Source organism: Curcuma longa, chromosome 3 (assembly GCF_044706935.1).
Source record: "Curcuma longa cultivar G26 ecotype Majalengka, Jawa Barat chromosome 3, ITB_CL_G26_1.1, whole genome shotgun sequence".
In the NCBI taxonomy this organism is placed as follows: domain Eukaryota; kingdom Viridiplantae; phylum Streptophyta; class Magnoliopsida; order Zingiberales; family Zingiberaceae; genus Curcuma; species Curcuma longa.
The window spans coordinates 2013166-2032375 of record NC_133863.1 but is presented as its reverse complement, the minus strand read 5'-3'; the positions used below and the strand labels follow the sequence as shown (position 1 = coordinate 2032375).

The 19210-nt window shown below is 41.1% G+C and overlaps 4 protein-coding genes across 4 annotated transcripts; 1 reads left to right on the top strand and 3 right to left on the bottom strand.

Moving 5' to 3' along the window:
• Positions 1 to 258: 258 nt before the first annotated feature.
• LOC141823007 (putative pentatricopeptide repeat-containing protein At3g47840) lies at positions 259 to 2735 on the bottom strand. Its single transcript, XM_074710287.1, is given in 4 exon segments — positions 259 to 329; positions 332 to 1463; positions 1465 to 2484; positions 2700 to 2735. Coding segments are annotated over 4 exon segments (2211 nt in total). The 3' UTR covers positions 259 to 306.
• LOC141824396 (uncharacterized) lies at positions 2639 to 9368 on the bottom strand. Its single transcript, XM_074711681.1, has 8 exons — positions 9037 to 9368; positions 5006 to 8441; positions 4808 to 4886; positions 4601 to 4674; positions 4431 to 4496; positions 4270 to 4359; positions 3200 to 3376; positions 2639 to 2835 (listed from the first exon to the last, which is right to left on the bottom strand). Exons 1-8 carry the CDS (start codon positions 9366 to 9368, stop codon positions 2800 to 2802), a joined length of 4290 nt encoding a protein of 1429 aa, XP_074567782.1. The 3' UTR covers positions 2639 to 2799.
• A 3162-nt stretch (positions 9369 to 12530) lies between these two features.
• Positions 12531 to 13426, top strand: LOC141825158 (protein RADIALIS-like 3). Its single transcript, XM_074712543.1, has 2 exons — positions 12531 to 12771; positions 13345 to 13426. The coding sequence occupies exons 1-2, from the start codon at positions 12537 to 12539 to the stop codon at positions 13347 to 13349; spliced, it is 240 nt and encodes a 79-aa protein (XP_074568644.1). The 5' UTR covers positions 12531 to 12536; the 3' UTR covers positions 13350 to 13426.
• A 2298-nt stretch (positions 13427 to 15724) lies between these two features.
• LOC141824398 (zinc-finger homeodomain protein 5-like) lies at positions 15725 to 18149 on the bottom strand. Its single transcript, XM_074711683.1, has 2 exons — positions 17890 to 18149; positions 15725 to 17798 (listed from the first exon to the last, which is right to left on the bottom strand). Exon 2 carries the CDS (start codon positions 17641 to 17643, stop codon positions 16525 to 16527), a length of 1119 nt encoding a protein of 372 aa, XP_074567784.1. The 5' UTR covers positions 17644 to 17798; positions 17890 to 18149; the 3' UTR covers positions 15725 to 16524.
• Positions 18150 to 19210: the final 1061 nt, after the last annotated feature.

The following is a 19210-nucleotide window of genomic DNA, read 5'->3' as shown; positions in this document are numbered from 1 at the left end:
AAATATATATATTTTTTGAATATTTATAAAGTCTAAATTGTTCAACTTTGTTGTTCCAAAGTTAAATGTCTCATAAATTTATATTTATATAGAAAAGTTTTAACGTAGAAGTATTCTAAAGTTATTTATATTTTATTTATTATACCGATTTTTGAATTAATTTTTGATAAAATTTAAGGCCAAATCTTTTATATGTATTTTCCTTTTTAACTCATACTGTATTTTTCTTGAAGCTGTTGACTGTTTGAATAAGCCGCACTTTCAAGTACAAATAATGCGTTAAGGGACCGATACGTAGCACTTCAATCAACAACTCACCATGCATTCTTTTCTTCTTCTTCATCGTCCAATTCAAACTCTGCTCTCATGGTGATATCTCCTGCCATCCTCGCTTCATAGTCGACCAGCTCAAGCATGTAGTAGCAGGCGTCCTCCATTTTCTGGTGAGAGCGACCCCCGGCTACAAACACCCCTATCGCCTCCCTGCCGACGGCCACCCAGGACCATCCCGCTTCCTTCCTCAGCCCCTTCTCCCTCATCCATTTCCTCTCCGCCGCTGCTTCCGCCCACCTCCCCTGCCCTGCGTATATGTTTGCAGACACTACGTATGCCCCAGCTCCGCGCGGGTCCAGCTCCTTCACCGTTGCTGCCGCCCTCCTCACACCCTCCACGTCCCCCTTCGCCGCGCACGCCCTCATCAGCGAGGCCCAAGCCACCGCGTCCACCTCACTCTTCGGCATTTCCTCGAGCACTTTCTCGGCCTCCGTCACTCTCCCTGCCCTCCCCAGCAGATCCACGATGCAGCCGTAATGCTCCCTCCCCGGCTCCACCCCCTGCTCCCTCATCGATTCCAAGTACCGCAGACCACGATCCACCAGGCCGGCGTGGCAACACGCCGTGAGCACCCCGATGAATGCAACTCCGTCGGGAGCTAGCCCCGGCGTGCGCTGCATCTGCTCAAACAGCTCGATTGCCTCCGCGCTTCGGCCATGCTCTGCGTAACCGATGATCATAGCGGTCCACGACACCACCTCCTCGGAACCGCGCCCTTCGAATACCTGTGCCGCTTCTTCGACGCTCCCACTTTTCGAGTACATAGTGATCATTGCGCTTGTGATCATCACATCGGCGTCAGACCCAGCGACTATTGCGCGGGCATGGACTTGCCGGCCGATGTCTAGCGCTGCCGAGGAGGCGCATACACTGAGCAGGCTGGAGAAGGTAAACTCGTTGGGAGGTGGCCACCCATCGCGCCGCATTTCGTCGAACAGAGCAAATGCCTTCTCGATCTCACACTCCAGGGAGAAACCAGAGATGATAGCTGTCCATGAGACGATATCTTTTGTCCTCGTTTCCCGGAACATTGTGTAGGCAGAGGCAAGCAGGCCGGCGCGGGCATATAAAGTAACAACGGCGTTGGACACCGAACTGGCGGCGGCGAAACCCCGACGAATGACGCTTGCAGTGCAACTGCTCCCCCAGCTCGAGATGAGCGAGCCCAACGCATGCCGAGATCACAGCTGCAAAAGTGTAATTGTTAGGGCTTACTGCCTCTAGGGAGTCCGATTGCATCTGGATGAAAGCACGAACGGCTTCCTCGTAGCGGCGCGCCTGCACGTAGGCAGCGATGATGGTCGTGTACGCAATCACGTCGAGGGTGCGCACACGGTTCAACAAGACGAGACCTTCCCGAAGGACGCCGCACTTGGTGTACATCGCAGCGAGCGTGTTAGCCACGAACGGTGCAGTCTCCAGCCCGAGCTTCGCGGTCTGTGCGTGGATTTCACGGCCGCGTGCGAGCAGGCGTGCGTCGGCACAGGCCTTGAGGGCAGTAGCATAAGTGTGGGAGTCGCACGGCACGCCGGAGGCCCACATGTCGGCGAAGCAGAGGACGGCGTGTCGGCACTTGCCTGCGCGGACGAGGGCGGAGACAGCGCTCGTCCAGGAGACGGCATTTCGGTAGGGCATTTCATCGAACACCTGGAGGGCGGAAGCGGGATCGCCGGTCTTGGAGTACATATCCAAGAGGGCGGTAGCGACAAAAACAGAGCCAACAACCCTCCCCGATTTGAGTGTGTAAGCATGGAGGCAGCGTCCATGAGAGCGGAGGCCGGGGCCGTAAGCGCAAGCTTTGATGGCGACGCTGAGGACGAAGGGGTCCGGGTCGAGGGAGGGATCGGCGGAGCGGACGAGGGAGGAGAAGAGGGAGAGGGCCTCGTGGGGGGCGGAGGAGGAGACGTAGCCGGAGATAAGGACGGTCCAGGAGACGATATCGCGGTGGGGCATTCCATCGAACAGGAGGCGGGCGTCGAGCAGGCGGTCGGACTTGACGAGTTGCCGCAAGCGAGCGTTGGTTTCGCAGACCACGGCGGGGCATGAAGCAAGGCCGGGAGGGAGGGTTTGGGTCAAGGACGAGCGGCCCGTATGTGCAAACCGGACCAGTCTGAGCCGTGGGGAAATGGGCGAGACCTTCATGGCCAATGTCTCAATTCGTCAGTAATGGCGACGCAGGTTAATATGATGCCCCATGCTGTTCCTGTTCAAGGTGCCCACCCTCCAGAGGCCATATCAACTCAAATATCAGATTCAAAGTTGACTAAAGAACCTTGATCAATTGAATTATGAATCAAATTCTGGCATGCACTACTAAGAATTTTTCATATTTACATATGCAAAAGAATGTTCAATTGAATAAGTACAGAACTGAGCATGCTAGTTTTGAATCTAAAACGCATTTATGCACTACAAATGAAAGGTTCAAGGTTGAAGACTACACTACAGTGGATGCATTCTTCATTTTTATCGCTCTTCTGAGTTGAATTTGTTCCACGCTTCCTGCATCATTAGAAAATGGAGATTAGTTTGTACAATAAAGCAGATGCAAGAAGAGCAAAACAGACTTATGGATCCAACATTTATCGTGTCACTGGCATGATTACTTTATGATATAGAAAGAGTCTCTAGCCTGTTAACTAGCCAGGAAACAGAACTTGTACAAGCTTGATTTTCTAATGCTAAGAACTAGTATTAATCTCCCACTGCTGCAAACAAGACAATATAAGAGAACACTTTAACAACTATCTAATGTCATATGGTTATGTATTTTTTATTTTGTTCCTGTATCATGCACGTGGACAATCAGTCAGACATATAGGGACCCGAACATACACAGGCAAACTAAGACAACTAGAGGACTTGCCTTGAGAAGATCAAAAACCTTCTCACAAATGTACTTTTGCCGAATGCTAGCACCTCTTTGCTGTAATTTATCAGGATGAACATAGAGTGTAGCTTTCCTGTAAGCTTTCTTCACAGCAGTAGCAGCGATGACACCTGTCAACGAAATTGGCTGCCAACCACTCTCAGGCCCAAGGATCTGAGAACAAAATGCCAAATGAAATGGCTGAAACATCAACAGCTCCATATTTACATGCAAAATCTATTTGACTACTAATGGAACTTCAAGAATTTTCAGTGGTTGAAGCTGCCTATCAGATTAGAATGCATTTTAAAGGACTAATGGAACTCTACTAATAAAACTTTATGAACTTGAGTGACATTCAGAATGAAAAGATATAGATACAGTGATACAGATTGTAAATCGAACCCATATAAGTAGAACCATTTGATATGCTACTGGTCTCACTTTAATCAAGATTAGAACAAACAAAGTTAAAAATCCCATGCAATTCCTATATTGAAGATAAAATAGCTTTCTTTGATTTAATTCTCTTCAATTCTAACCACTCATCACACTAGATGGTGAGTGTCATGTGATTCTAAAGAATAGATTTTTGACAGTTCAAAGCAAATGGGAGGTGGTGACTTGAAACTACTTATGTTCCAACTGTCAAACGTACAATGGGCAAACAGAAGACCAAAAGAGCCTGCCCACTGTCCCGAATAAAAATTCACAACTATTAGAATCTGGAAACAACAAATTTTTGGATTTTGGATCTTTTAGTTCATTTCAAGACCCTCCTAGTTCGCCTATCAGATAAATCCAAAACATAACTTATGCACACTTAGAGACCGACCTCCAGAATATTCGTCTCTACTGGGATTCGTTATCAGGTAATTTTAAAAGATAATGTAATTTGCTACAGATATTGTATTGTCCATTTGAGTGAATGATAAATTAAAACACTATATTTCCTCCTGCAAACATACTTGAGTTGGATATTTCACTCATAGTATTAAATAAATCTAAAAATGTATTCATGCATACTATACAAGAAAAAATTGAATGCTCTAAACAAATGCACATACATAATGCAGAGTTGACAACAATGCACGCAAATTTCCTTCTTTTCCATTTGACCATCTTTTGATATCAGGATCCAAATACTCAGCCAATCTCTGCAATTAAATAACAACATAAATATTAAGCAAAGTTAGATCTAGTATATTGATCACAAACAATCCATTACATTTCGCTCTGCTTGCTCCCTTTGAGCAAGAACATCCCGCAAGTTCTTCTCAGCAAGAGCTTTTGCCTGACACAAAGAAACATAACAGTAAACAGTGTTAGAAATACTAAATATGAAAAAATGTGATCCTCTCAACTACCAAGAAAGTCTAAATCAGATGAAATGCACACCACACGTTCAGCTGTTCTTTGATGCCTCTCAAGCCTAGCCTTATACCTGAGAGTTGATTCGTCCTCTCCTGCTTCTGATCAATAAAGGGAACACAAGTATCTCAAAAAGGGAGAGAGGCTATGGATATTCAAGTATAAGAAAAACAATATCAAAGACATGAAAGGCTCACAAAAAGAGCTCTTGACAATAATCCTAACATAGCTTACTTTGGCTATCCACAAATGAATATCCCTTGGAGTTGCTAGAAGAATCAGTATTGTCAAACTGTGCACCAGTAGATCCATCCTACATGTCCAACCATATGAAACAGTACACAGAGCTAAAACTGTACTCTGAATAAATAAGAATCAAAACAACCATGAATAACTGTTGCAAATATCGAGTTAAGTCTTATTCTCGTTTACCTTATTCCAGGGCTTTGAATGTTCTTCTGTTCCATTTTCTTTACTCATTTTATCCTTGTAAAAACCATTTGGTCTCTCTTTGCGTTCCCTACCATTTCCAGCTGCCTTTTCAGCAAGTGCTCTTTCTGCAGCACGCCCTCGAGCTTCAGCAATTGCTCGTTCAACAGCAGAACGCTCTGCCTTTAATCTAGCTTCTTTTAAAACCTGCTCAGCTACTGATTTTTCCGCAGCAAGAACAGAAGCCTTATCTACCTTCTCTTGAGCCTCTTTAAGTGCTCTTTGTCGAGCCTCAGAAGTAACCCTCTCCACAGCGATTCTTTCTGCCCTTTCACGGGCTTTGGCATGTGTCCTTTCATGTACTTCGTGAATTGCTCTTTCCACTGCAGCCCTGTCCTTCTCTCTCTCTTTCTCTCTCTCTCGTTCTTCCTCTTCTAATTTCCTTGTCCAAATTCCTGATGATTTTCTTTCTTTTTCCATGATTTCACTTTCTTTATCTTCTGTCTTCTTAAAGTTGGAAGTAATCTTTGAGGGCCCAACATTGTAAATGTATGAAGCATCATGTGCGGATTGTAATTCTGAGATACCATCACCATTTTCTGACTGAGCATCAGAATCTTTGAAGAGGAGGCAGCACCTGGCATCTGAATCTCTATTCACGATATCAATGTTATCTGAAACATCTGGGTTTGCATGGACCTCTCCAAGTTTTTCTTTTTCTCTAACTTCCTTTTCTCCTTGCTGCATCGTTTGCTTCTCAGATTTTTCCAGCAAACAAGGCTCTTGAACTGCCTCTGGCGTCTCATCACATTTCTGGTCTTCACCTGGTAGTTCATTTGCTTTGAGTTCATTGCAATTTTCTGAGCAGGGACCATCTGCTTTTGCATTCTCAGGTTCTTCATATGCCATTACTCCAGTTCCTTTTTGTTTCATTGAATTCTCTCCGATTTTATCTGTATCATGGTCAGCTACCAGTCCTGATTCATATTTCCCAGAAATGGATGACTCTTTCTTCAAGTATGGTTGCACCCTATCTTCCTTCAGAGTTTCCACTGTATTTTCATCCATTTGGACCAGGTTGTTTGAGTTACCACCTTCAACTTTCTCTTCTGAAACATCTGGGTTTGCATGAATCTCTCCAATCTTTTCATTTTCTCTAACTTTCTTGCCTCCATGCTGTGTTTTTTGCATCTCAGATTTTTCCAGCAAACAGGACTTTAGAACTGCCTCCGGTGTCCCATCACGTTTCTGGTCTTCAGCTGGTGGTCCATTTGATTTGAACTCATTGCAACTCTGAGAGGAGGCACCATCTTCTTTTGCATTCTCAGATTCATACGAAATTACTCCAGTTGCATTTTGTATCATTGAATTATCACCTATTTCATCTGTGCCTTGGTCAACTACCACTCCTGAATCATATTTCTTAGAAATGGATGACTCTTTCTTTGAGTATGGTTCCTCCCTAGCTTCCTTCAGAGTTTTCATTGTATTTCTATCCATTTGGACCAGGTTGTTCGAGTGACCACCTTCAACTTGCACCTCCCTTGATGGATTTATAGAATCACCAGATTCACAAAGAGCATCCAACTCTTTCTCTGCATCAAACATGCCGGATACAAATGCCATCCCCATTTCCTTGTCATGTGGAACAGCACCTATCATGGATGCATCCAGAATAGTACCATCATTGCACTCTTCACTGTTTGAATAATCTGCAGCGAATTCCTTCTCAACTTTTCCAGATTCAGAAATTACTTTTGCAGTTTCTAATTCTAATGTATCTGACAATATCACTTGGACTGACTGAAAGTCATGTAGATTGTCTTCAAATTCATAGTTGTATTTAGCATCTTTTGACTCCTCAAACTCATGGATATCAAATGTTTCCAGATTTTCTTCATTTCTAACTGCAACAGAACTCTTCTCAACAGAGAATGACATGCTCAAAATTTCACCATGAACTTCTTGAGCCTCTTCAAGCTTCTTGTTTTCCTCACTACGAGAAATGTGAGTATCCTTAAGGATATCAATATCTTCTTGAAGCTGTGGGTCCACGAGAACCACATTATCTAGATCTTCAATTGGTTCTCCCTTGCAAGAATCATAGCCATCTTTCACATCTGTGGCAATCTTTGGCCCATCAATCCTTTCCATATCTGCATTCAAACTATTATTGCTTTTAAATTCAGATGGCAGTGTAACTTCTTTATTGTCATAATGACCATCTTTGTTAATGCTTGTAGTTCCTTTCATCATTTTCCTAATAGCTTCCTGCACATGTACATGTTCTATTATTATTGATTGTTCTTTGCTTGCTATCCTTGACTGTTCTCGATCCATCTTCCACCCCATACATTCCTTTTCTGGAGCTAAACTGTTTTCTTTCATCATCTCTTGACCATGTTTAGACATTATCACATCTCTTGTTGTATCCCCAACATCCAGATTTGCCTTTAAAACATTGGTGATATTTCCTTTCTCTGAAGGAATGTCATCAATCTTGTCCTCCTCTTTTGCCAGCCTTTTTTGTGTTGTAATAACACTGGTGTTATCTAAAAAGAAAGAATATTGAGCAATCTTCTGTTCGTTTTTGGTTTCATGGTGACTCTTCTTCCGGTTGTGATAATTTTCACGTTTTCTCTCCATCAACTCCCTTGCACTTTTTAATCTTGCTTCAGCTAATTCCATTGCTTTCTTTATTGCAGCAGCAGCTGAACTTGCATCGATGTCTACATCCAAGGAAGGACCATCCCTCATGACAACTTGAGGTGCATGGATTTTGGAAATAAAACCATAACATTCAGGATATTCATTTTGTGGAGATGAATGGTGTCCATTTATACTGATTTCCACGTTAGGCTCTATCTTTAAGAATGGATGATTTATTTTGTTACATGCTTTTGGAGGTGGTCTTGTCGGGGGTGGTACTTGCAAAGGTTGTGTTTGGAGACTGACATCTACAACACTCACATACATAGCATTGGAAGATGTTACAACATCATTAATGACTGAATTACTGCTGGATGAATGTGAATGGAGATCCAAATTTACATGATTAAGCTCTGAAGCAGAATATAGACTGCTACATTCCTTAATATCTGATATGACTTCATTTCCTGAGGTATGTAAATCAACATTGTTAACCTTGCTAATGGGAGTGCCAGGTTTTTGCATTTGCAAATGGGTAGTACATTCAAGAATGGATCTAGGAGGATCAGAGTTGTGTGATTTTCCTCTCACAGCACCATCTTTGCTCCCATTATTTTTCACATTACTTGACAGGTTAGATTTCCCAGAATTATGATTCGAAAGATGACAATTCAATTGGAAGCAATCACTATCATCTTCAATGCAATCCACATGAAATTCATTCACATCTTCCAGAGGATATTCAGATTCTTTAATAGGCTGACCATCAATGGTTGGATCCTCAAGGTCCCTGTTAATGGTGAATGAAAACCTAGTGACTCATAATCAATTATTTTAAGAAAAATAGTCTTAGTGATCTCTAAAAAGACAATCTAGTAATCTTCTTTGAAACTCCCAATCTAACCAATAGCTATTTTTAAACCTTAGTTGATTGTTTGATAATTCAATGTGTGCAACAAAAAAAAGAGGAAGGGGGAATCGATACAAGAAAAGAGAATAATCAAATGGCATAGATCTGCTAATTGAGACCAACATAGAGATTAGCATAACAATAATGAAAAGCCTAGATGAAGGGTTTTCTAATGTCAAAGTGGGCAGGAGTTATATCTTGGAATTCATTCAGCTCAATAGATTTAGCAAGAAAGGAGTGAAAAATATGCAATGTATGTTATATCGTAACCATATCAACAAAAGTTAGATGCATAACGTACTCCTACAACTTCTCATTCTTGTTCGTTATGCATGTAACCACGTTTTCTAAACCTTTACTGCCAGCTTCAGCAAGGAGAAAGGCATTAGCCAACAAAAAGATGATTTTTTTTCACAATACGCCAACAAAATACCACTCGACAAAGACAGCTAACAAAAGAGATTCAGAAGCGCACCTCCCGTTCGTGGAACCAACCTCCACGCCCCGACTCGACGAAAACAAGTCCTCATACGGCACAGAAAACTCCCGAAAGTCCAAGTCCCCGAAGACCTCAGAGTAGTCGAATCCAGGGCCGTCGTGTACCACGGCAGTATCACCGTCGAGGCCGTACGTCGCCCGGGGCAGATCGAGGAAGGGGATGCTGCAGGAGGTCCCCGAACCTCCGAAAATCTCGGCGTAGTCGTCGAGGCGGGAAGGGAAGGGAGAGGCGGCGAAACGGGGAGGACCTCCGAAGATGTCGACGTAGGCTGACGAAGCAGGCTTCTTGGAGACACGTTGCCCCTCCATGGCTGGGAGGAAGAGGGAGTGGGAGAAGAGAAGGCGCAGTTAGGGTTTCGCTTGTGCTCTCTTTCGGCGATCTTCGCCGTCGTCGTCTTTTGTAGTGGCAGGGTGTGCGCCCTGGCCAGTGAGGTGACAGTGGAACACAGTCAGTGACAGTGAGACCTTTTAATTTAATTTTAATTTTGTTTGCAATTTTCTGCCCTCTTTATTTATTTATTTATTATATCGCTAAAAAAACCAATTTCATCACTAGCAAAATAATAATTTTAAAGAAAAATATTATTAAAAAATAACAAAAAAATCATTTTAGTCCAGAAAAATTAATCAAGTGAAATTTGGTGACCATTTTACCAAAATAGCCCTCCTTTAATAGTTATTTTTACCGTACACACTTAGCTAAATTTTCCCTTTCAAAATTTATTGTTTATGACCGAAAAAGTAGAAACGGACATAATGAAATGCCACCCATGGCTTATTTAATTAATTTATTTATTTATTTATTTGCTCTAGAATATAGACCTTTAAAAAAAGGTACTTTTATTCGTACAGTTACTATTAATTTATAGATGCCGGTGCTTAAATAAATTATATCGAATAAAAAATACTTTAAATTATATATAAAATATTATAGTGAGGTGAAGCCCTTCATTCAATATTTCATTAAACTGGGCCGGGCCCAGTTGGGTTGGCCCACATGCAATAAGAGCATGATTTATTATTATTTTATTCAAAAGGGCACTCGTCCTGGCACACTTATTTTTAACATTCTTATACAAACTATAGAATTAGCATGGACCAAGGGCTCATTACATTTCAACACCACCTTAATGTGGTTTAGGCAAAGATCAAGCTTGCACATGCAACTCCTTCAGCTTCAGTCTTCGATAAGCTTCCTAAAGTTCTCTATCAATTGATCTTTAGTCACGAATTAAGCCTTCCTAATTCTTATCGCTGAAGCCGATTGAGTTTTTCTTTCATATCTGTATGAGTTGCAGAAAAATCCTTGAAAGTTGTAATAGATTATAGAGTGAAAATGTCACAATACCGCCTGGAAATGATCAAACAGCCATACTTTTGGAGTGAGAATCTTTAATTTTTGTGAAATATTTACTGCAAGGTTTTTGTGTTTCTCCGCTACCAGAGAAAGAGAGCAAATCTTTCACAGAATAAGCTGGAAAATGATCTCCAACTCAACAATTTGAGCTTATCAATCATATCTTCAACCCTTGCACCTTTTTTTTTTAAACCAATGGAAATTGGTACTAATTTACTATCACTTAAGCCTGTGATGGCTGGCTAGATTTAGTCCACTACTGGGTTATCTGCCGTCCTGCCGAGCATCTCGAATCACACTAAAAGAAGGACCACACAAGAGATAAACCCAACTACAGAGAATCCAACCATTGCTTTGTGGACATGGGAAAGATAAGGATTCTCACAGTCATCTGGAATCTGTATCTATAGTGCCACCTCTTTGCCCCAATCCTGATTCCTATGAATGTTTCGTTTTGTTCTTTCGCTTTGTCAATGATGAATTCACAATCAACTGTCAGTCCTTCATGTGGATCTTAGCCTTCCACATCACTCAGACAAGCGAAGTTTTTTTGAATTTTCTACAGATTGAATAAGGTTCGGCCACCGGCTTCCAAAGTCGTAGGAGGAGAAACACTCCTTTTACTTTTGTTTCAATGTCTGGAAAATCTTCATCTGCTTTTGAAAAAGATTCTGTATGGTGGAGCATTGATATAGTCGTGGATGATTACAGTTTCACGGCAACTGGATTATCTTTAGTGATTTAAAACTAGCATGGATTTGATTAGTTGAAAATAGTATACAAGCTAGTTGCAATTCCATATCTGAAATGGCTCTGCTCAAGGAAAATGCAATTGTGTCTTCCAAATAAGTGGAGCTGTTGTGGCACAATTAATCACATTACACCACATCAGTAGTATTAGTTTTCCAGAGAACTATTAGTTATCACACTGAACACTTGTGCTACAAGATACATGGACGTGCTAGTTGCACACGTAGCTGAAAAAATGTGTCGTCGTTGCATTGCTAAAATATCTTTAGATGTGTTCTTATTTTTTGTTGGCAATTGTTAGGCATGCCCATCCCCTTGTCTCTTCGGCCTTGGAATCTGAAGTGATTCTTATCTTGCTTTTAGCTGTCCTGCGATCGACTTGGCAGAATCACCCTCTTGTATCTTAGCAAACTTTGAAGAGGCAAATTGGAATCTGCTTGCAGTCGGTTGGGTTAGGATCAAAATGGTCCAGTTCCAAAGATTTAGGTGCTCCGTATCCACTCGAAAGGTACAGTCAGGTATCTCGACATGTTGACAATTAATGAAAGGAGAGCAGTCAGGTATCTTACAACTTTTCTTTTGCCATTCAATGATATGCAAACCTGACTCTGCTGTTTGCTTGTTGATGGACAAGGTATAGTTTTTGTAAGGAGGTTTACATGCCAAGTAGCTGGCATCTGCACCTCATCAAGGTTCTTGTGGATAAATACAATGAATATTCTCCTTGTACAGTATTGTCTCTTCAGACTATAGGCCATTTGTATTCTAATCTTATGCTAGTAATGTTATTTGGCTTCATGTGTTGTGGTTGATCAATCAAATTGTACAATTGAGTCTTCACCTGCACATGTTTTTTAGCAGCCTTTGGAGAGACAAGGAACACAGACCAGAGAATCGAGTGGACAGGAAATCTACACTAAACCTAAGGCTTTTGTCGGCGTTGCCAGGAAAGAGGTAGACAAGTCAATTAGACTCGATTCAACAGTGCAGCAATGCCTCGCTCTAAACCAGAAAATTTAACAGCTGGGGTTTATCCTTCCCCCCTGCTTTACTTTTCCGTCGATCCATCAGGTTCATAATGGCTGCTACTTGCACAGAAGCTGTCCCTTTTACTAATAGAAAAGCTACTCTACTTTATGATATAATTAACATTGGAAAAAGGGAGAACTAGTCTGTCTCATAACAAATTAAAGAGATGCATTGTGCATTTGTGCATGAGATTAGAATCAAGCTAATACAAAATCTTTAGATTCTTTTGCGAGGCTTGCGTGGACCTCCACACGCGCAGTATGCCCACTCGCTGGGCTTATATAAGAAGAGGCCGAGGCCACAGCACTGTTGCGATACAAGCAAACCATTCTAGAATCTAGATGGCGTCGAGTTCGCTGAGTGCGTCGTGGACTGCGAAGGAGAACAAGATGTTCGAGAAGGCGTTGGCAGTGTACGACCGCGACACGCCGGACCGGTGGCACAAGATCGCTCACGCCATGGGTGGCAAGACGGCGGAGGAAGTGAAGCGCCATTATGATCTGCTTGTTGAGGACGTCCGTCGCATCGAAGCTGGTCAAATGCCTTATGCCAATTACAGGTCCTCCAACCGCAGAGGTAGATATGCAGCATAATTTCTCGTTTTAAGACTAAATCACTATAATATATCACTTCATGCTCTGCGACTACTGTTCCATTGAGTTCTCGCTGTGTTCGCAAAGCTCCATGCTCTGCAGCGAGTCCATTCAAAAGCTACAAAGCCCCAAAACTCCTCTATGAAAAAGAAAAAGAAAAAGAAAACATCAGAAACAGGCAAAAGAACAAGTATTTTGCTTCAGATATTGGCTCCCTATATGCATGCAAGATGCCTATCTTTCAGCTGAAGGCCAACATCCGACTTGCTGAAGTTGGATTACTGACATATATATTTAATACCACGTTAATTATTCTAAATTACTTTTTTCATCTTTAGAATTAGCCTTTAATGAATACCAAAGAAAGCTAAATATAAATAGTAGCAAAACAAAAGACTTTCAATGAGATATTTGCTGGCTTTCCAAGCTGTTGGCTTAGTGAGTATGACAGATGCTTCTTTTGGGGTCACTTTCAGTGTTGCTACCTTTTGCCACCTTAAAGTGTTTAATGGAAATTATTAAGCAGCTAAACCCTTTTTTTCTTTCTCTTTGACAGGTTGAAGTACTACCTCAGGAAAGAGGATGAATTAAGTACTGCAAAGAATCAAGCAAATGATTTCCCATATATATATATATATATATATATATATATATATATATGTTAACTCCTCTTTTCTGGATATCAGAAAGAAGAATCTTATAGGACGGTCTATGTCGATATCAATCAATCATGTTTGTGGTTTTAGAATAATGGTACATATGTATTACAAGATCAGACGTGTGTGATCTTAGAATTAGTATATATATTTCATGAAGTTTAGGACTCACATTAAGGTCCCTGTGATTGTTCAACTTGTAAGTGTTATGTGTGTAACTTGTTAAGTGGCTTGTCAATGGAAACTCACTGTTGTTGAATAACAAGTCTAAAGCATCGATTGCCAAATTAATTAAATTCTTTGATGATTTCTTTAGTAGTTGTAGTATCATCCTTGCACCATAATCCAGAAACCATGAACATATCGTAGATATATATAAGTATAAATTTTAATGTCATCTTTAATGCAATAAAATAATTTTGATGTAGCAAATAGAGTTGCATAAGCCATTAATGTATTTTGCTAGTTTACTTGCATATTCACAAACATATAATATGAAATCAATATTTTATTGTTCTAATCGGGTGTCATATTTTTATGAACACCACAAGGAAATTAAATTCATGCTACAAGAGATGCATGCGAGGGGAAATATTTTTGCATATTATCTTTTAAAAAATATTTTTGAGTATATATATAATTTTATTATCTGGCAAATGTTAATTAAAAGCAATGTCCTTAAAACGTTCTACACAATCTCACCGTATCTTCACGTGCAGTCCATTGAAAAATCAAATCGCCTCCAACTGATTTCACACGCATGCCTTTATCAAAATTATTATGTAAATTATAATTTAAGAAATATATTAAAATTATTAGTTTTTTAAATAGAGAGAAAATGATATAAATTCTATCATAAAGTTTTAAAAATTACCATACAAATTACAAATAAAAAATATATTTAAAAATAATCATATAGAAATTTTGATCAAAATTTATTTATAATCATATATATATATAACCTTTGGTCACATCGAATATATAGATTCACTCTCTAACTCATTAGAGTCCAACCACATTATTAAAGTGATTAAATAACTTTAAAATAATATATAACAATTTTAACTAAAATTATTATAAGAATATTTTTAATACAAAACTGCTACATGGTATTTTTTTTCTCAAAATTTGAATCTATAATATATAAATGCATTCTGTGAACTACATATGGAGTTTATTTATATTTTTAAAATAAATAAATATAACAATTTAGATGCAAACTGTTATATGCTCATTTTGTGTTTGAATTTGAATATATGAATTAATGTAGTAGTTTTAATAATTTTTGTATTTTAAAATGTAAAATTAAATATATAGCTGCAATTTAGAAAGCCATTAGGTTGCAATTTAAATTTAGTGAGAAGTCTTAAAATTTATTTATATAGATTTAATTTTAAATTTTTAAGTAAAAATTGACTATTTTACTACTTAATTATTTTTAAATCTTTGATTACTTTGAAAATATAAAAGAAACTATATATTAATTTTAGTCGAAACTTACTACATTAATCATTTTGATATTTAATTTTAATTTATATATCTTTTTAAAAAATATATTTAAATTTTATAATTCACTAAATAATATGTAAAAACTTACAATAAAATTTATATTAAAATTTTAATCAGTTTAATTAATCGCATGCAAATTGATCGAACAATTAATTTACTTTTCTTAAGAGAGTGAAGATATAACAAACTAAATAATTATTTTTAATAACTTTAATCAGAACATTCACTTAAGCACGTGCAGGAATATTAATTAATTAATTTAATTCCTTTGATAATTCTAAAAAAGTATTGTTTTATTATTTATTTTTGCTTTTTTTTCAACCTAAATATACCTGCTAAATAAATATTGTAGACCATAAAAATAATTACAAATGCCTAATTCCAGTGAATCAAAACCTCATAAAATATCTCGTTGCAAAATAATAATAGCTGTAATATCCTGTAGATCCACTATGAGATTGACATGACGTGACGACCCATTGCTGTCCCCTCTCACACAGATTAGATATTTTACGCAATTTTCAATGAGAAAAAATATATATTATCTATGTGCCTAATCATCAACTTGTACAAAAATAATATATGATGACCTTTTTTTATGTAACTTTTATTCAAATGAAATGTTTGCATATATATTTATCAGCACATAAAATAAAATGCCATCGTTATTAATCTTAAACAACAAGTTAATACTCAATCTAACAACCGTATCTGTTTAAATATAATTAATTGCACTGCATGTTGTTCTCGCATATAGATAACAAGGGGAAAAAAAATGAAAATGCAGGGAAAAAATGTAATGCATTTACATCGCTTCCCAACTACAAACATGGAGGTTCAATTCCAAGTCCAGAAATATAAATTGAAATTAATATTCAATGCATGCATGAATTAATTCAATGAGAAAAAACTATGAAATATCCAAGATCAACTCACCTTGCGGAGCATGGGCTACCAGGAAGCATTGGATGATGCAATTCGCCTTCAGTTTTTTTCCAATCTTATCCGTTGTGATCTTGAACTCATAAACTAGGAGAAAAAGAAAAAGAATTGGGAGCTTAGAAAAGCGAGCATACATAGATCTACGGATTCTTTATTGCAGTTGTTATAGGGACACCATGATGTGAATTGGACATGAAATAACCGACAGATTTGTAAGCAAGAGACAGTCCGGGAAAAAGAATGCTGAATTCATGGAGAGGAACAGAAACACAGACAGACGAATGTAGATGATGATGGTGTTCTTGATTGAGCCGTTTCATTGCTAGTTTTCAGTATCAGTCACAGTCAGATTCAAGAAGAGCCAAGGTTCTGAGAATGTTGCTGTGAAATCTTTGCTGAAATTATCGTATGACAACCTCGATTTTTTATTTTTTTAGGTTTGATTTTGTTGGATCAAGCTAAAACGGCCACAAAGATCGACAGATCGATGCAGATTGTAGCATAAAAAGGGAAGCTTGGATTGGCAAACAGCAGCAATTAGATGAATAGTGAGGAGAGGGAAGCAGCTCGAACCAGTGGGAAGCCAAGATTTTGAACACTAGTTTGGCATCGCTGAGCAAGTTTAGAGACTACTGGAGGTGCTGCGGATGATGGTTGCTCTGTTGCACCATGGATTGTTGTTCCTGCTTCGGCGGTGTCGGAGATGGCGGCCGCGGAGGAGGAGTAGGCTGTCGCTGCGGCTTTCTCACCGTTGCGTGCTTGTTGTTGTGCATCCACACCTTCAAGACTTGTCTCCTCACTCCAATCTCTGCGCAGAATTGCTGCACCATGGAGTCGTCTTGCCGCTGGATTCGCCACCCGATTCGCTCCGCGAAAGCCAGCATCTTCTCCTTCTGCTCCGCCGTGAATTTGGTCCGGAACCGCTTCCTCGGCATGGCGCCGGCGGCGGCGGGAGTCGGGGTCCCGGTGCGAATCCTTTCCTCGCTCGACGACTCGGTAGTGGTGCCTCCGCTCCCACTGGGGTTGTTTCCGCCGCCGAAGTGGACGAAGCCAGGCATGCCGGCCGCCGGGGAGGGGTTGGCGGGGAAACTGCCGAACTGGAACTGCTTCTGGTGGAGCGAGTGCGCCTGGGGAGGTGGCGGAGGCGGGAGCAAGAGAGGCAAGCGCAACCCGCCGTGGAAGTACGAGCTCCCGCCACTGCCGTCCTGTTCCCGCCGGTGGAAGCTACGGTGGCAGCCGCAGGCAGCGCACCGGAGCGCGTCCGCCGTCTCGGGCTCACCGTCGGGCATGAACTCGCCACAGCCGTCCAGGACGTGGCCGCCGAGCGCTGCCGCGTGATTACGGAGGCACTCCTTGTACTTCGCTGACACATCCGCTTCAGCGGCGCCGGCCGAAATCTTCGCCTTCACGTTCGTCGACGCGGCCACACCAGATGCTCCCACCGGAGGAGGCGAGTTGGAGATGGAAGATTGATCCGTGTTCTTCGCGACAGACTGCGGGGGGTGATCGATGACGGTGGGAGCCATCTCAAGAGTAGATGGTGGCGGCGTCTGAGCATGACCAAAGATGTGCCCATTTCTCAACCCTCCTCCGCCGCCTCCTGGTGCTCTTGGAGAAACAAGAGACGAAGAGGAAGAAAGAGTCGGTTTTGAGAAGGCGGATCCTCCTCTAACCAAAGAAGAATTGTAAGCGGTAGAAGAAGAGGAGCCGATCCCAATATTCTCATTAGGATTATGCCTAAACTCCATCAAAATCTCTACTTTCTACGAAACCACAGCTCTCGGCAAGCTTTGATCGATATCACTTCCCACCTAAAACATGCAGCGCCTCTCTCTTATCGACACAGATCTTAGCAAGCAGGACTAAATCAACTCCACGGTAAGGCAATCGCGTCCAGATCTTCCTGCACCACCAAAAAGCAAGAACAAAAAAAATAACAGATGAGAGGGACTAAACGAGCCAATGCAAACACCAAAAGCGGCAGCGACTGGAACCTCACGCCGCGTGAATAATCGATGGCTCGACCAAAAGAAGAGCTATAGAGAGAGCAGCAGCAGCAACAGCAACAACAGGAAAGGAGCGAGTAGCAGTGGGCGGGGCGTGGGATGCGTTGTGCATGGTCTCCTGACGCCCATTCTGTTCGAGAAAAGGGGAAAGGCGTGGAGAAAGGCTGGTGCTCCTCCTTCGCTCGTCAAATCAAGACTCAAGAGCGAGACGAGACGCTCAGGAAGGGAATAGAGAGAGAGAAAGGGAATTGGGAACAACCGACAGGGTTACACTTCGCCCCTCTCACGCCCTGCACACTGGTCCAGCCCCTCAATAATTAACGCTGCAAACTGGTGCTGCTGACATTTATTATTCCTGCAGAGATTTGTATCGGTCACCCCGCATCACCTACGTGTATGATCTCTGCTGCTTTCACGTTCACAGCTGTAACCCTCTTCCGCCCCCTCAGTTACGCCTGCTGCTCCTCCTCCTCACTCCTCTCCGTTGCTTTCCTCCTTCCTTCATCTGCTCCATCCACTCCACTCCAGGAACTGCATCCACGAGCCAAGACTCAGGGGGTGTGTGTTCGGGACAGTGGGAGTGGAGGAGGGACCCCAACCCTTATCCTCTCTCTTCATTGCTGGGGCGTCGTGTCAGAACTCTTGGGTGCTCTACTCCTTCCTTCCTTCCTTCCACCCCTTCCTTGATTCATCTTTTGAAAGTTTGATTTCTGCTCCCTTCCTCGCTCCCTTCCTCCTTGCTGCTTACGCAAAATTAAAATCATCAATTCTCGGTTGCTTTTTCTCGTCACCATGCATGTCGTCGACAGTGCGCGCAGGGAGGAGGGCTCTGCGAACCTAATCGACGCTTGCTGCTGATCCATTTGTTGATGCGGTAGTGGAACACCTCAATTGCCTGCTCAGCTCTGCTTTTTTTTCCCCTATAATTTTTACCTGATTAATTTTGAAAATGGATGAGTTTTTCTTAAATTTATCTCAAATTATAAATGAAACTAAAGTAATATCTTGGTTAAATCTAGACTAATTTAGTTTTGAATCATATAAAGCTCAATTCCACGTTTGCGGTTACACATAAACACACCTTTAATCGAGATGTTTTGATGAGTCAAGTAACCAAAGTCAAAATGTGGTCAAAAGGGGAGGCATTGATTACATCTATACGACCCATAATTGATAATGCTGTTGATGGCGACGCATGAGGCAGCATTGCTACGACTTGAATGGACTAATCAATGCACTTCAATTTCATTATTGGATGCTACAAATTTCCCACTCCTTCAAAATTCAAATGCAGTGACCACATGCCCTC

Bases quoted from the DNA above. Each gene is read 5' to 3' on its own strand.
- LOC141825158 (XM_074712543.1), top strand. From the start codon at position 12,537: ATGGCGTCGAGTTCGCTGAGTGCGTCGTGGACTGCGAAGGAGAACAAG.
- LOC141824396 (XM_074711681.1), bottom strand. From the start codon at position 9,368: ATGGAGGGGCAACGTGTCTCCAAGAAGCCTGCTTCGTCAGCCTACGTC. The intron at 8,442-9,036 runs GTGCGCTTCTGA...CACCATTAACAG, and splicing joins GTTGGTTCCACGAACGGGAG to GGACCTTGAGGATCCAACCA. The intron at 4,887-5,005 runs GTAAACGAGAAT...TTGGACATGTAG, and splicing joins ATTCAAAGCCCTGGAATAAG to GATGGATCTACTGGTGCACA.
- LOC141824398 (XM_074711683.1), bottom strand. From the start codon at position 17,643: ATGGAGTTTAGGCATAATCCTAATGAGAATATTGGGATCGGCTCCTCT.